Consider the following 18,557-nt stretch of genomic DNA (forward strand, 5'->3'; position numbering starts at 1 on the left):
CCATCGCCCGAGGACAAGGAAGAAAAACCTAAGGTAAGTTCCACTGAACCCCAATGTTTTTTTTATTTTTTATTAAACCCCTAGCACTAATGTTTTTTTATTTTCTATGGGAGTCTCTGACCACCAATGGCATTTTTAACTTATAAGGGGGGGGGGTCTGGCCACCATTGTTCGTTTTTATTTTCTATGGGGGGCCCCTGACATCCGATGTATTTGTTTTACTTGTAAGGGGCGGCCCGACCACCAACGTTTTTTAAAAACTTTTATGGGGTGGCCCTGGCGCCAATGTTTTTGTTTGTTTTAAAACTTATAGGGGGGCCCTGACCACTGCTGGTGTATGTATGGACTTTTTACTGTGGTGAGGGTGGGATCTGGGGTAGGGACCAGGAGGCCTAGAAAATGTTGTTGTATGGGGCCCCATGGCGGCTCTGATTGTGGGTGACACGGCTCCTCTTGCCCTCACAGTGCCGCGGCTAGCATGAAAGAGTTCTCTAGCGCCTCACAAGATCCCTCCACTTTAGCGCCGAGTGAAAGGGAGAGGCATAAGTGGGAGGAGCTCGCTGGGGAGCAGCCCTGAAGCACACGCACTGTCACTCATCAGCCGCCCCTCAGCTTGACAGCGAGGAGAGAGAGAAGGTGGGGGTCCTGGCACTTGTACCCGGCGCTTGGCACACAAGGCATAGCCAATATGTCTGAAGTGAGAAAATTCACCAAGCGCCTGAGCAAACCGGGAACCGCGGCGGAGCTGAGGCAGAGCGTGTCTGAAGCGGTCCGGAGCTCCGTTATTCTGGTAAGGGAACAGCGAGTACCTGCAGCGCAGTGTAACTTCCTGCCATAGGGACCCCAGTGCCCAGCCCGTCCCCAGCACGGGATCCACCATCGCTAAGCTTCACGCTACAGGGACACGGCGCCACAACCGTGACATGATGCACAGGAAGTTTGCTAACAACACGCTGCGGTCACTTGTGCAACCCTGTTCCGCTCTCATCTGGGCTTCTGCTGCTGCTGGGCGGGAATAGTGGTGTTTAGCTGTGGCCTCGGGGCAGCTCATTCTTGCTTTTGGGGGGGGGGGGGCACAGTGAAGGCACAGGGAACTGATGCTCACGGACTCTGCTGCTCCAGTCTCATGATGATGGTGGAGGCCACACCCTGGGACCCTGGGCTCTGTCTTCACTCTGCAGCCCATAAAGGGCCCCTTCCATCCTTCTCAGTGATACCAAGTCACTGTCCCTTCCTTCTCAAAGTGATGCCATGATACTGCCCCTACTTCTCATAGTAGTGACACCAAGATGTTGCCACTTCCTACTCATTATAATACCCCTGCCTTAGTGATGCCAATAAACTGCCCTTTCCATCCCATAGTGATGCCATTATAATATTATAGTGATGCAAAGATTCTGTGTTTACGTCTCTCCTCTCCAACCTGCTATCAGTTCAATTCTATTGTGCCGTGCTTCATAGTAATGCCAGCATTTATTTTCACCTCAGCCTTGTACCATCCTATTCTAAAAATATTTACCTGTCCACCTATAGGTTCCATAGTATTGCAATATATCTTCTCTTGCTTTAGGGCATCACAGTAGTTAAAGATTCTTACCGACTCACTGCTTCAGACTTGATACTTGTGATTCTTTTGTGTAATTGTTAATGTGTGTTACATGTATCCAGAGTTTCATTGTTAGCCACACAGCTACTTCTCCTTCACAGTGTTTTACACGTTTAAAGCAGTGAATTGTTTGTGTATGAAAGAAAAGAAACAATAATGTTTGTAGGAATATTACCTGGCAGGCGAGTCTTCAGCTGCTGCTGAACTAAAATACACCACAGCAAAGTCAATATGTCATTTCAAAAGTGGGCTATTAAGCCTATTAAAGTAAAATATGTGATACTTTAGGCCTTTGTGGTCATCTAATGCAACATATACTATATACTCCTGCCATTATATCACGATGGCCAGTAGTTAAAGGGAAAGGTTCTATAAACTACATCTAAATAGTCCATGCTATAAGGGGAAGGTCTGATTTCATTTGTGGATAAATAAGTAAGAGACACTTTTACCAAACTTTTGAGGGAAATGCTAATTTTACAGTAAGCACTAGTGTTTGCTAACTATTTCACTATAACAAAACTATTTAAATTAATGGCTTGGTTTCCACACCATGTTGTAACTCTATTTACTTACAGGCTGCCCAAGCTGAAAATCTTTTTTTGCAGATGCCCCTTATTAACAGGCAGAGAAGAACAACAGAAGTACACTTATGCTCATGTTGGTGTATAAGTTCTGGATAGCCATCTGTATGGATGGTCAGTCCACATACATAATTTCCAAACAAACATGTACTGTACGTATCATTCAAGTAGGCTGGTGTAGTTTCACCTTTACTGGTACAATTGGTCATGTTTGATTAGCTACAAATCACATCATGCACTGCAAAGTCCTCACTCACATGAGTATGATCATGGCAGCAACATACAGGCAAATGTAACTGATGCTGCAGACATATTCTAAAATACTGCACTCGCTAACAGTCATTTATCTGTGACATATGCTGAAACACTATGAACCAATAATGTACTTTAAGAGCTTGAATCTTTAGAAGGGGGCAGCTGAGGGGTCAAAAGGTGATAATGAGGAAGGATGTAGATTTAAATTGTGTCCAATGCAAGTAAATCTCAGGTTACAAATGTAAGCAAGGCAATTACACTATAATGCGATACTGACATGTTACTATGAAAATTTATATATTTTACCGAGACCACCCACTCCTAGTAGCTCAGTGATACTTACCAATAGATTTAAAGGTCTTTCCAGTGGAGATGTGGGTGTGCTGGATGCAGTGTGATTCTTTTATATGCTGCAGTACTGTTCATTTGCACTTTTCAGCCTATGGAAGAATTGCACCTCATTCAGCAGCTTGGAACATAAAGTAGCAGTTCCTTCTTGTGCAACTTTTTCCATTACAGAAACTGCAGGTACTTTGTTGGACTTGTATAAAGAAAGAATATGATGCCTCTAATTTTCTAGTAATAACTGTTACTGTAGCTTGTCAAAGGACGATGTTAGTATCATTATAAATGTTAAATGTTTTTCTCTGATATCACAACGGGCAGTATTTAATGGAATGTTTAGCTGAGATCATTGCTCAATTTGGCCACCTCCATTCTGGAAGTAAAGGAAACATTTAAAATAGGAAGAGACCCACTACTAGTAAAGCAGTCGCCCAAGTATTTGTAAGATTATAAAATCTTTATTAGAACATGCATTAAAATCTTTATTAGAACATGCATTAGACTAATGCATGTCCTAATAAAGATTTTTTAATTTTATGAATACTTTGGCTACTGCTTTACTAGTAGTGGGTCTCTTACTATTTTGAATTTTTCCGTTACTTCCTCAATCCCTTGGACTGGGGGTTCTCTGGGATGAGACCACTGTACAATTTTAATTGGATTTATGATTTTTGGTTTAAAAAAGCAGAGCTACACACCATTGTATAATTATTCACCTACATTCTGGATCAAATTGGTCTGGTCTGTTTGTTTGGTCCCTGCTACAGCAATAGAATCATTGTTGGCGCAGGAACATCAGCATGCTGAAGTGGTCCTCACTAAACAGGATTTTCAAACCAATCCAATAGATATCTGCCCAATTTGCAGCTGGTCTTCATTTTTTATTATTTCTGTTTTTATTAATAATTTCACTTTTTGTTCAGCAACCAGTTTGGAATTTGAGCAGTTATCTGGTTGCTACTGTTTAAATGACCATAGCAACCAGGGAGTGGTTTGAATGGCCAGCTTTAGTCACCAAGAGTAAGAGAAATTGACTCCTTAATCTGTGATCACTTTGAGAATGCTAGGAATTGCACTCAGAGTCAGAGAGTTACATTGTTGTTATCCCATTAAATCATTTATGTCTTTGCACTGCGAGCACTTTATCCCATTAAGGCGCAATTTGCATGGAATTTTAAAATGTCTAAATCGTACTTGTCCCCATGTCCAAAAAATGTCCATCATAATTAAAAATAAAAGGATTGAAAATATCTGCTTGAAATGCTGAGTGATTTGGGAAAGGTTCCCATTACTAGATGTCAAATCCGTCATTTCACTAGGCTTGAGAGATAATGTATTCTATTCAATGGTGTTAAATTGGGGTCAAATGCTTGCTTACACCAGAAAATCTTCACACCAGAAAATTAAACAACAAATTCACAATTGTCTGAACATCAGTTTTTTTTAACGGCAATTTTTTTTTCATTGTGAAAAAGTTATAACAAAGCCATTTTAACAGTTTAACTCTATTTTTCTGATGTTAATAACTCAAAAAAAAACATTAAAGGGCAAATTTACTTAAGGTTCAATATCAAGGGTTAATTAACCCTCGATGTTCGACTGTTGAAGTTAAATCCTTCGTCTTCGAATATCGAAGTCGAAGGATTTAGCGATATTCGTTCGATCGAACGATCGAACGAAAAATCATTCAATCGAACGATTAAATCCTTCAAATCGTTTGATACGAAGGATTTTAATTCATTGATCGAACGATTTTTGTTCGACCAAAAAAAGCTAGCAAAGCCTATGGGGACCTTCCCCATAGGCTAACATTGACTTCTTCGGTAGCTTTTAGGTGGCGAACAAGGGGGTCGAAGTTTTTTCTTAAAGAGACAGTACTTCGACTATCAAATGTTCGAATAGTCGAATGATTTTTAGTTCGAATCGTTCGATTCGAAGGTCGAAGTCGAAGTAGCTCATTCGATGGTCGAAGTAGCCAAAAAAAAACATTCGAAATTCAACGTTTTTTTCCTCTATTCCTTCACTCAAGCTAAGTAAATGGGCCCCTAAATGTTGTAGAGGTATGGGATCTGTTATCCAGAAACCCGTTATCCAGAAAGCTCTGCATTACAAGGGAAGGGCCATCTCCCACTGACTCCTTTTTATCCAAATATTTACTCTAGATTTCCCTGGTGAAATTTGTTACTTCAGGCTCACTGAAGTGATGTTCTAGAATGACTCCAAAGTTTCCAAAACCACTTATATTTCTAACTCCAATTTTGATTGGCATGCTTTAGCTTTTTTAGCACAATTCATAACTATAAAATAAGTCTTTAGTAATAAAGAAAGTTTTCTGACTGTTGAAGGAGAACTAAAGCTTAACTAAAGAAGTAGCTAGAAATGTTGTACATTATGTTGTGGGCTTCTGTACCAGCCCAAGGCAACTACAGTCCTTTAGCAGTAAAGATCTGTGTCTCCAAAGATGCCCTAGTAGCTTCCCATCTTCTTTTCTGCTGATTCACTGCACATGCTCTGTGCTGCTGTCACTTACTTAGCTTATGGACCAACTCAAACTATACAGTAAATATAGAATATAAATGTCACAATATAAGGCAGATTAGTGATTAATACAGATAATTACTACATGGCAGCAGAGAAACCAGTGCAATTAGCATCAGAATTTAATAATCAGCCCTGTAGCATCAGCTTGTATTACAGGCCAACCTCATTTCTCTGATAATTTGCAACAACCCCTAAGCTTAGCTTCTCAACAGCTGCTCAGAGCCCACTGAGCATGTGAGTGTCACAGACACTTTCTAAGATGGTGGCCCCCTGGGACAAGTTTGAAGTCCTAGGTCAATGCTGCTATCGAGAAGCTGAAACTTTAGGTTGGTGCAATAAGTTCAATATATAAAATATGGCTTTTTTAGCCATATTTATTTTTCAGTTCTCCTTTAAAAGTATTGCAGAGCTGTAAAGCAACTGCCTTGTTTAAAGTGGACCTGTCACCCAGACACAAAAATCTGTGTAATAAAAGTCCTTTTCAAATTAAACATGCAATCCAATTTCTATTTTTTATTAAAGCATTCATAGCTGGTGTAAGCACATTTAAAAATCTCAGCTGTCAATCAAATATTGTCTGCCCCTCCTCTATGCCATGGGCATAGAGGCGGGGCAGACAATTACTTTCACTTTCCATTCAGCACTTCCTAGATGTCACTGCTCTCCCCACATTCCACCTTTCTCTTTACCATTTAATTGTGTAGCCAGGGCATGGGGATGGACATCGGGTCCCCCATTCTGGTGCACAAACAAGATTCTGAGCTGATACAAGGCTTGTCTTAATAACAGTGTCCACAAAATGGCTGCTGCCTGCTTGTTATAATTGTGAATTCCCAGACTGAAGGAAACAAGATTCAAATAATTTATATAGTGTAATTAAAGTTAATTTTGCTTGACTAATGTGATAAAATAGGATTTGGAATAATTTTTTTGGGTGACGGGTCCCCTTTAAGATAAAGCATTTTTTCAGTTTGCATGATCCGTTGATTGGGGAATCATGTGATATTTTCCTGCTTCCTTATTTTGAAAGCAGCAGTCCTCTAATAGGTCTGTTCCACCTACATTATTATCATAAAAATTCCATCTCAGTAAGCTCACACTAAATAGACCATAAACCTCTGCAATACAGGGAAATGACCGTTGATATGATTAAAGAGGTAGACTAACATTTAATTCCAGTATGCCATGTTTTATGGAGAACTTTTACCCAGGATTCTTGTGTATTTGGGCTCAAGCAAAAAAATGGTATTCTGGAATAACTGCATGCTCAAGGCAGTTCATCAAAGTGTACTGTACTTGCATTCTATGCAGATGCAGTCGGGATGTTGGATCACTGCATAAGTAGAAACAAAGTACTTTACTAAATGATATTTTGCCCTGCTTTGTATCTACTTTGGTCTGAGTACCTGTAATTCTTTTTTAGGGGATGTAAACCCAGAACTAACATTTCCTCTAATGAATGAAAATGCAATTGTAGGCAGTTTTCCAAAATACATTCATGGAAATGTTGAAGTGGATTTGAAGTTGTTTATAAAAGTAATTGCAATTGAAAAGCAGTATATTTCTTGTGGGATCAGGGCTGTATTTATATAAATAAAAACCCTCCCCACCCTCCGCCATAGGAAATCCAGTGACGGAGCTGAGGGGTAGGGGGTCCGAAAAAAAGACTGCGGACGTGACGTCACACGCACAGAGCACTGATGTCACTTCCGCTGAACATGTCTCGTGACGCCAGCAAGCACGGCGCATACGACGTGTGCCGGCTCGTGACGTCAGCGTGCACGATGTAGGGGCGTGCTTAGGTCCAATGCCTATGGACCTAAATACAGCCCTGTATGGGATCTGTTATCTGGAAACCTGTTATCCAGAAAGCTCTGAATTATGGGAGGGCCTTCTCCCATAGATTTCAATTTCAATCAAATAATTAAAATTTTAGAAACTATATCCTTTTTCTCTGTAATAATAAAACAGATTCTTGTACTTGATCCAAAGTAAGATATTATTAATCCTTATTGCAGACAAAATCCTGTTGGGTTTATTTCACGTTTAAATGATTTTTTAAGAAGACAATGTATGGAGATGCAAATAATGCGAAAACCCCTTATTTGGAAAACCCCAAGCATTCTGGATAATAGATCCCATACCTGTACTCTCCTGCTGGTTTTGTCTATTGACAAAATGTAGCAGACGTCAGTCTTTCATACTTCACAGCTGCCTTCTGCTTTATTGTTTCAAAACGACAGGGCAGAGAATAGAGAAGAAAGGTGCTTGTTCTAATTGTTTATTTACAAATTTCTTTAAAGCCATCACAGATGCGTGCCTGGTATCCCATCATTTATTATTTCAAATCTTAAATTGGTCTGTGACACATGCTAACAGAATAAAATACCTTGAATCAGTTTTAGAGTTTTCCATTGCTTAGGTACTTAGTTTGCTGGCACAATTTGCAATTTCAACCACAATTTTCCACAGAATTCTATGTATTTAAAGAGTTTCTGGCACTGCACACACAATTCAGTGCTGAAAAATGTTTCTCCTTAGCCAAATGAAACCTTTTACAAGACATATCATGTATCTCTTATATGTATATATTTGCTGAGAACATAGATCAGCAATTTCTCACTATTCTCCATTATTTACACTTATGTATGTCCCTAACAATTATTTTTCATAATAATATCCTTACATATATATTCATTTTCCTCCATCACTTTTAAAACATTGATTTTTTTTCAAAGGATAAACCAGAATATCTATGTGTAGCTCATATAGACATTTCCAAAGTGCAACATAATAAACTCTGTAGTATTGCGTTTTTTTTATATTTTGAAATGTAATGTGGGGGCTAGACCTGTTCTGAGTCTCCAAGGTGCCCTCAGCCATGCAATTATGCTCTGATAAACTTCAGTCTAGAGTCCTGCGCGGGTCAATTTTTTGGGACCCGAACCCGACCCGTACCCGCAACCTGCAATCCGCAACCCGCATTCTTACCCGATTGGACCCGCAACCCGACCCGCAAGTACCTTCTCTGCAACCCGGACCCGCGACCCGCTGACCATCAAGAATCAGGAAGTGCTGTCATTATAAACCGGAAGTGACATCATCGGAAGTAGATATGATCAGAAAAAAGGGAGTAAAACCGGAAGTGCTGTCATTGTGTACCGGAAATGACAGCATCGGAAGTGGGCGTGACCAGAAAAAAGGAGCAAATATTTATATTGAGAAGATCCGCAGCCCGACCCGCAACCCGCAAACCCGCAGAACCGCCGACCCGCGGGTATACCCGCACCTTGAACTTCAACGAAAAACCCGCATGGTACTGCAGGTTTTTGCGGGTAACCCGCGGGTACCCGACCCGCTGCAGGACTCTACTTCAGTCTCTCTTTAGAGTGATATCAATAACCTCCCTTTCACCCCAGCAGCTTATCAACAGAACAATGGGAAACTAACAAGATAACAGCTCCTTAACACCTGCAATTCTAAGGGCTAGTCCACACGGGGAGATAGCGACGCGTTTGCGGTCGCGGCGACAAAGCGCCGCGACAGTCGCCGCGACCGGCGCAGGCGACAGTTTTGTATGGGCGCCTATGTAAAAACGCCTGCGCATCGCCTCGTGTGGTTAGCACAGGCGTTTTTACATAGGCGCCCATACAAAACTGTCGCCTGCGCCGGTCGCGGCGACTGTCGCGGCACTTTGTCGCCGCGACCGCAAACGCGTCGCTATCTCCCCGTGTGGACTAGCACTAAAATTGCTCCCATGCCCCACCTAGTTGTAGATATGAGAACAGCACTCAATAGTAAAACACCCAAAACTGGCCTTGACTCCTCCAAAATAGGAGGAGCAAAATGCACTGAGATGGCTGCCTACACATCAATATCACAACTAAAAAAATTGATTTATTGTTATTGGTAAAATTTTAAATGGTAGAGTGAATTATTATCAATGGACACAATGTAATTTAGTAATAAAAACAACACCATAAAAATCATGGCAGAACTCTGTAGCTTTGTGATTAACCTAATTTATTGTACTGTACTACTGATGTATCAAACTAGGTTATGTTTTTTAACATCTTTACCTTAAAGGAAATGTTCAAGATAAAAATTAAAACTGGGTAAATAGATAGGCTGTGAAAAATAAAAAATGTTTTCAATATAGTTAGTTAGCCAAAATTTAATATATAAAGGCTGGAGTGACTGGATGTCTAACATAATAGCCAGAACACTACTTCCTGCTTTTCAGCTCTTTTGGTTTCCACTGATTGGTTACCAGGCAGTAACCAATCAGTCACTTGAGGGGTTAATCTGACCTGCATGCTAAGGATCAGTAGCAAACTCAGTGAACAGTTATGTCCCATGTGGCCCCCCTTAAAGTCACTGACTAACTCAGAGTTAGAGAGCTGAAAAGCAGGAAGTTGGGTTCTGTTCTGTTACGTTAGACATCCGCTCACTCCAGCCTTTATACATGACATTTTTGGCTAACTAACTATATTAGAAACATTTTTTTATTTTACACAGCCTATTTTCCCAGTTGTTATTTTTATACTGAACTGTTCCTTTAAGTCATGGCCAGATGAGCTACAGCTATCCAGTATGTAGTATATGACCCAGATTTTCCTACTGACCACAAATGAATATCAGCAGAGATGTGTTAGTGGCTTGCCTGCCCACTCACTCCCTGCCCAACAACTGACTATACTTCTGCAGTTTAGCATGTGCCTCACTGTGTAAAATTTCATCTTATTGGGCCACACCCAAAAGAACACCCCTTGTACAACTTTCTTCAACCTGCAGTAAACAGTACATAGGTGCAGTTGCACTGTATGTAGAATGTTCTGTGTTTCAGACTAAGGTTTCAGACCGGTTCATGTGATTACAAAGAGCCCTAAGACACATCAATAAAATGATTTAACACGGTCACTGCTTGTCTGGAAGTTACCATGTGTTCTGTGGTGACCCAAAAAGAAAAAGCTCAATCAGAAAGTCTAAGAATGTTAGCTTGAATAGGCTCTACATTCATGTGTCTTAGTGGTTACATTTGCTACCAATATTTGTCTTAACAGTCCATTTCCAATTTGGTCTTCATTGTTTATCTTTTGTGGTTTGACAGTTGTTTGGCTTTTTGTTTGACATCTCTCCAGTTTTGTTTTTGAGCAGCTATTTAGTTGCTAGGGGACAGTGGCCTCTGTGAGGTTACAATGTTATAGTTATTTTTACATTTTATCACTTGCCTTTTATTCAGGCCTCTCTTATTCAGCCGACAGTCTCTCATTCAAACCACTGCTGAAATACCAAGCCAGCGAACTGCTGAACAAAATCGTTCAAAAACAAAAATGAAACTAGTTGCAAATTGTCTCGTCATTAGGCACACTGTGCACAATTCAGAACTATGTGCAAGTGCAAGGATCAGCTTTAGATGCAAGTATCTTTAAAGGGGAGGTTCACTTTTATGTTAACTTTTAGTATGTTATAGATTGGCCAACTTTTCAGTTGGTCTTGATCATTTTATTTTATAGTTTTTTTTTAATTATCTGCCTTCTTCTTCTGACTCTTTCCAGCTTTCAAATTGGGGTCACTGACCCCATATAAAAAAACAAATGCTTTGTAAGGCTACAAATGTATTGTTATTGCTACTTTTAATTAGTCATCTTTATTCAGACTCTCCTATTCATATTGCAGTCTCTTATTCAAATCAGTGCATAGTTGCTAGGTTAATTTGGACCCTAGCAATCAAATTGCTGAAATTGCAAACTGGAGAGCTGCTGAATAAAGAGCTAAATAACTAAAAAAACTAAAATAATAAAAATAAAAACCAATTGCAAATTGTCTCAGAATATTACTCCCTACATCATAATCGTGAACAAGCCCTTTACAGAATGGTGTATATTTACTCACTGACTGTGGAAAACCCTTGCTGGCCTCTTGTTTAATTATAGCCTTCACTTAAGTTTAAATAAAAACACTAGCAAAATTACAGTTAGGGTTATAGGTGAGTATAAAAAGCAATGCTTTTTAAATATTTGCATTGTTTCTATGTTACTAGTCATATTAAGAGGAATTGGAATGCCATGTAGACAAGCTGTGGAAATAGCAGTACTGCCATAAAGAGTATAAAGCTGGACATAGTCGCAAAGATCAGATCGTACAAATCGAGGATTCGCATGACTCTCTTGCGACTTTTGGACCGTATGTGGAGTGCTCCAACATTTGTCGTACCATGCCGATCGGTCGTTCGGACAGGTTAGAAAATTTCTGTCGGCTGCCGATTGTATCTCTGCGTGTATTGACGATTTGACAATACTCATGAAACCTCTGACGGAAGTACAAAACAAAATCCATGGCCGCTGACGGAAGTACGTAGGTCCGGACGTAGGTCGAACGTATGGGAACGCTCACAACGAACGTTCGCTGCCACATATTATGGCACAAACCCCTTTTTCCCCAAATATGTTACTACATAACTTAACTATATAGCTGGTTATGAAATGCTGAAACATACTTGAAACTCAACACAAATTTGAACAATAAAAATGTTTATTTCTCATACTCTCAGTTTGTTTCCTAAATATATCACATATTTCAAATATTGATAGCATTGTGAAGGTATTAGAAAAAAAGCTGGGTGCTGTGTCCAGCAAAGACTGTGGGCCGTGGACCCAAACGCTGCAGGCTCTGCATGAGCAACTGGGACGCACTGTATGTATACACGTCTCAACGTCTGAAGTTGCAACAGATATCTTTTGAAAAAACACATTTGAGAGATGTTATAAGAAATATGAGGAATATATATATATATATATATATATATATATATATATATATATATATATATATATATATGTATTATGAAGATATTGGAAAAAAAGCTGGGTGCTGTGTCCAGTACTACGAGGTTAGACTCTGGGCCCTGTGTCCGAAAAGTTGCTCATGCAGAGACTGGGAAGTCCACTCAGGCTCCATCAGATTTGCAGCTTGAGATATTGTGGTTGAGAACAATAGTCTTGGAGAGGAGCTATTTCCTATGCTAATAAGCATTTAAAATGCAGTTATGGGACCTATTATCCAAAATGCTCACAACCTGGGGTTTTCCGGATAATGGGGTCTTTCCATAATTTTGAAGTTCCCATGTCTCAGTGTATGTGCTACCCAGTGCACTTTAATTGTCAATTTATACTATGTACAGTATAAAAAGAAATACCAAAACTAGCATAACATTTCATATTTCACATCTTAATATTCTGTGATATTCTCAAAAGTCTTTGTTAGCTGAGATTGAAGCAGTTTATAGATATTTGCAGATAACCTTCAGGCATCGCACCTAAGGAATGTGTCATTTAATGCATCTAGTTGATAATCTTTTCCATGCCAATATCACCGTTTCCATTGCTCTCCATTTATCTTATAATTGACAAATATTTCTAGTGGCACCCATAGACAACAGAACATTACCAAAGTGGAAGAAAGCTTCTTATTTATAAAAAGCAATTATTATAGAATTCAAAAGCAGGACCATAGACAAAGGAAACATTAATGTTTACTGACTGGGTGCAAGAAACTTCTACAGTACAATACATGAAGGTTGGAGGAGGAGGAGGCCCTTGTATTATGATGAATTTTAAGGTTAAACGTATCACTTCCTCTTTTGTCAGGAAATGCGGTTATGAAATTTGTTACATTTTGCATCCAACTGATTTCTTTATTAGAGCTGGGCTCTTTTTCTTATTGGCACTGCACTTTCATACTGCATGGATTAAGGAAGGATATTGATTACTGTGAACACTGTTAGAATATAAATAAGCTAACTCACTAGATTCAAATGGAAAATAAATCATATATATATCAAGAGTGATTATTTGAAAGGTTTCTTTAAACAGATATTCGGCAAAGTTACCATCCCTTTAAAAATCAAGGATATTTATAATAAATACAAAGTTGCTGGGCCGCACAGATTGCAAAATTCTTAAACAAATTGCCGTTAATTACAATGCAGTTTTTTGATTTACTGCAAGTTGTGTGGGATTCAGTGCATACACAAATTAGTGGTCTGCTTTGGTAAATTTTGCTTGGGCACATGTTTTTCTTATTGCGTTTGTGTGTTAATGGCAGACTCTTCGGTTATGGCACATCAATAAGGGGCAGATTTATCAAGGGTCGAAGTGAAAATTCGAATTTTGAGTTTTTAAGAAAATTCGAATTTCAAAATTTTTCATGTACTGTTCCTTTAAGAATTTGAATTAGACTACTTGCCACCTTAAACCTGCCAAATTGCTGTTTGCCTATGGAGGACGTCCTGGGATCAATTTAAAGTTGTTTGCAGCCTTCCTGAAAAACGAGTTTGAATTAGATCAAAAATTCGACCTCGACCCTTCGCCATCTAAAACGTGCCAAATTACTGTTTTAGCCTATGGGGGACCTCCCAGAACTTATTTGGAGTCAATTGGTGGACTTTGTTAAATCTATATCTTTTTGGAAAAAATTGAAGGGTTTTTTTTCAAATTCAAAATTCGACCCTTGATAAATTTGCTCCTAAGTGTCAAATTTACTGGAAAAAAAATGGTTGTGTAGCAGGGCTGGAATTAGGACTAAGCATAAGAGACACCTGGTAGGGCACAAAGATGGGGGGGGGCACTGGTCTATTTTACTGTATTGCGCTTGTGCTTATTATTAGGCCCATACATCATTTGTGGGAGCAAACTTTGTTAGCACATTCAACAGGGATGGGTATCATACTGGGATTGCCAATCTTTTCTAGGAATGTTGTTTGTTGGGCCAATGTATCATATAAGAATTATACTAAAAAGGTGAAAGATGGGCTGTCTCATAATTACAAAAATCGGGGTTATAACAATGTGGTTTCATTTCACGATTATAATAGAAAGCAGGACAAATCCAAGGCAGTAGCTATGACTGCAAAGTTCTTTTATTGGGCAAAAATGCTCCACAACATGTTTCGGGCGTTGGCCCTTTATCGACACTTGATAAAGGGCCAACGCCCGAAACATGTTGTGGAGCATTTTTCCCCAATAAAAGCACTTTGCAGTCATAGCTACTGCCTTGGATTTGTCCTGCTTTCTATTATAAAAATGACTGTATCAATTTTGGTGTGGACACAGGACACCTTGCAGGAGAATCCACCTACATGTACTAAAGGTGAGCTACAGCCTATTTATAATTGATTCATTTCACGATTCACTTTTCAGTGCCAGTAGGTTACTTAGCCAGAGCCGTTACTGGGAGCTGGATAACTGAACATTAAAACCAATAAAAATCTCCCAGGGACAGAGAATCAAATTACTTAGAAATGAGGGACAGCTGGCAACTATGGATTAGTTAGCAGTTATGAGGCATGGCTGCCAATGGCTTTAAAAGTTATCAGCATGTAATAATTTTGTTATTGTTTTTTAAAGGAATGGCGTGTCAGCCCTAGTGGCAGGAGTGATCTAGACAATTCTATAAATTCCCTTTCCGTGTTATTGACTGTGGAATTTTCCTCTCCAAAAAGGAGTTAAAATGAGTTATAATAAATAAAAAATCTAGTCAGAAGCTTCTATGTCATGGTTATTGTTCTGTTTTCTTATTTCTACTGCCTGAAGCTTAGAACACTATCCTTCCTCTTTGATCAAGTTAGAGCACAGCAGGGGCGTAACTACAGAGGAAGCAGACCCTGCAGCTGCAGGGGGGCCCAGGAGGTATAGGGGCCACATGAGGCCCTAAATAATGAACAATTTCAACATATATTGGAAAAAAAAGGACAACCTCTGATTATGTTGGGGGCCCTAAAATTAAATTGCTGTGGGGCCCAGTAACATCAAGGGTGACACAGTAGGTGCTATTATAATGCATATACAGTATCCTTAATGCAGAGCCACCTACATATTTTTTAAGACACATTAATCATATACAGTACCTTCTTATTTGAACTGTAGTCACAGAAAAATGTTAAACAATGGAGCCCAGTTTCATATATTAGTTTATCAAGCAATTTGGAGTAGATTCTCTGACAAGTAGTCATTACATTTTATATGTACATAGGTATAGGCATGGCATCTAGTATCCAGAATGCTTGGTACCTGTGTTCTTCTGGATAAAGGATCTTTAAAAATATTAAGGATTATTTATTTAAAATTACCCCTGGTAACTGACCAATCGCTGCTGCTTGAGGGAAGGTTTTCATCTTGCCTCATGGCAGAAGCAGTCCTGCAGTTAACTGGTTTGTATGTTTTTGGAGTTTGGGAGGAAACCGGAGGACCCAGAGGAAGCTAATGCAGACATGGGAAGAATATATAAACATACTCAGAATGGAATTTAGGAATCACTAAGCCACCATGTTGGTCTTTTTTGCCTAAATCTAGACCTAAATCTCTTTCAGTCTTTGGAGTTCACTTGGGTCCTATTGTGCTTCTAAATCAAATCTGTCACTGACCAAGTCACACTGGACACTACAGTAATGGGTTGATAATGGTTGTCTTAATAAATTCTTAATGGATTGTGCCTGGCTTTTAAACGCTCTCCAGATTGTAAGATAATCTTTTACATTCCAATAGCATGCTTGTCTAGCTGGTGTTTGCTTTTTATAAAAGAAAAACACAACATTGAAATTGAATATATAAAATTTGAAAAGTAAATTGGACAGTATTATCTATTTATTGGAATATTCCTTTCCTTTTTATTTGTTCAGTTGCCTTTTTAAGGACACTGTTTGGTTGCAGTTCAAAATACATTTTCAAATAAATTTAGGGCTAATCTTTCAAATCAAAAGAAAATAAGATACTTTGAGTACTCAAGTCTATATACATTTTAGAAGACAACATTGTGCATTCTCTAGCCACACCAGATCAATATTGTTTACTAGCACTAAATCAGTTATCTACATATCTCAGAGCACCACTAGATCATTGCTATCAATGCCAAAAACCGAGTATGCTAATTTTTTATTGATTTATTTTGTCTGCCAAGCCTCTGTTTGCAAAACAATATTTTTTGGCAGAAATTACTTTATTTCTGAAATTAATTTCACCCTAAATGTCTGCAGAACCTTGAATGACATTTCACCTTCTAACAGCTAAAAACCATGGTATCCTTAGATGCAGGGCTCTGAAGCCTCTGCTACTACTGATGGGCTCAATAATATATCATTTACTGTATGTATAATGATGTTAGATAGTGATAGACAAATTTAATTGGCAGTCATAGATTCGTAGCAGATTTCCATACTTCATGTTTTCGCGAAAGTTCGCAGTGGAAAAATTTGTCGCCCGCCACAATTGTTGCACGTCAAAATAATTTTGACGCCCATTGACTTTAATAAATTTGGACAAAAGAGTGGTGTTTATAGAAATTGTAGCGTATCAAAATTATTCGGATGCCCATTTACTTTAATGCATTTGGACTAAAGAGTTGTACGTTGAAAAATTGTCGATTGCGTCAAAATTGTCGCACTGCAAAATTTTCAACATTTCTCAAATTTTTTTTTCCGGAGTTTCCCAGATTTTTTGGTGAAGCAAAACTGTCAAATTTGTTCATCACTAGTGTTAGAGGTTTTTGGGGCAAGCTTACGCATTTTAACTGGGACCTTGATGAAAAACTGTGCTTAAAGATCCATAGATGATTGATTCAGCTGTAAATAAATATCGATTGTGGTGGTTAGAGCATTTATATGAAAGTGTTTGGTGTTTCTTGTCCTTTGGGACACAGCAATGATAAATGTAGTATGGACAGGTAAATGTCATACTAAACTGAACATACTTTGCAGTTAAATTGCTTTCACAGAGACATAACTGGTGTTTGATGGAAAACCTGAATTTAGACTCCAGTCTAATCAATGAATCAAATACATGAGTCAATGAAAATTCCTCCACTGCAGGTCATTTCTTACAGATATGGCTACTGTCTTCATGAATGTTTTTGGAAGAATATTGAATGTATAGAATTGAAGGATGTCATATTTGCTCAATGCCTTGGCCTGTGTGGCACCGTCCTTTCTGCTGCCATGATATACAATTATTTTGTATCTAAAGGATGATCAGAATATGTAATGATTCTCTATGGTCTTATAAGAAACAAATAAATTCTAAATGACTTGTGATCAGGGTCGGGTGCCTCATCCTCTATGAATTCCTGTGCAACTATAAAAACTCCAGATATGACATTATTTTAGTACCTATATCACAATTGTAATTTTAAGGTCATCTTTATCCTGCATGTTCTTGAGAGGTTTGTTATATTGTGATTGTTGTAGTTAAATCAACTTTCAGCACATTAGCACTGAACATCTGTGTTATTTTTTGGTACAGGAGAAAGCAAGAGTGGTGGAGCCATTGGATTATGAAACTGTCATATCCCAAAGAAAAGCTCAGATTTACAGTGATCCGCATAGGGATATGCTAATGTTTCCCATGGAAGATGTGTTTGTAAGTCTGTTTATTACAAAAGTAAACCAACAAGTCAAAATTTGTTGAAAACTGAGATATGATACAGGTCTGTTACTTTTTAAATTGACAGATTTCTACAGTCGATCGTCAGTGGAGGACAGTGCACTCTGTTGTACCTGAAGATGCAGAGAATCGGGCAAGAAGCCTGTTTGTGAAAGAGGTAAGGAGTGAAGGGAAAGAAAAGCTTACTGTCATGTGACAAACTGAGTATACTCCTTGTTGTGTTTTTTCTTTTTTAACCTATGTGGACATATCAATATTTCATTTTTATACAAAATGTATACAAAGATAAAGGGAATCTAATTGAACCAGAAAACATAAACATTTGCCTCCAGTAATCATTTATTCAAAAAATTAACAGATATGCCATTTCCTTTTTGGGGAAAAAGTAAGTTCACCTTGGCTGTAATACCTGATATTGCAAATATTGACAGGAATAGAAGCTGTCTATCAGTCTCTGACATTGACTGAGTAAATGTTTTCCCCAGTTCTTAATTCAGAATTATATCAGTATGGCAATGTTTAAGGGGTTTCAAATCCCCATCTCCACCCCACAGGATGTCAATGGGATTTAGTTCTGGGCTGACTTTGCCATTCCAGAATCCTCAATTTTGTTTCACCAAAAATGTAGTCTTCTTCTGTGGATCTGTGCAATCATTGATGGGCAATTGTTTGAGGAACTTTTGAAACCACTTCCTAGACATCTCTAACCTTATCCTTTTTGGCCTCAAATAGGTCTTTCAGCTAATTATTGTGATGCCAAACTTAGGGCCGGATTCAATTGAATGAAAAAAA

The 18,557-nt window shown here is 38.7% G+C and overlaps 1 protein-coding gene across 2 annotated transcripts in view; it reads left to right on the top strand.

Annotated features, from left to right (window-relative positions):
• The first annotated feature begins 388 nt into the window (after positions 1-388).
• The window catches only part of dock11.L (dedicator of cytokinesis 11 L homeolog), a 145,907-nt gene continuing 127,738 nt past the window's right edge, over positions 389-18,557 (top strand). For both annotated transcript variants that reach the window (XM_041572792.1, XM_018229991.2), the window contains exons 1-3: positions 389-790; positions 17,625-17,741; positions 17,833-17,922. In XM_041572792.1, the coding sequence (XP_041428726.1) occupies positions 689-790; positions 17,625-17,741; positions 17,833-17,922 (309 nt within the window). In that variant the 5' untranslated portion in view covers positions 389-688. The remainder of the gene's footprint in view (positions 791-17,624; positions 17,742-17,832; positions 17,923-18,557) is intronic.

The sequence above is a fragment of the Xenopus laevis genome, chromosome 8L (genome assembly GCF_017654675.1).
Source record: "Xenopus laevis strain J_2021 chromosome 8L, Xenopus_laevis_v10.1, whole genome shotgun sequence".
Lineage (NCBI taxonomy): Eukaryota > Metazoa > Chordata > Amphibia > Anura > Pipidae > Xenopus > Xenopus laevis.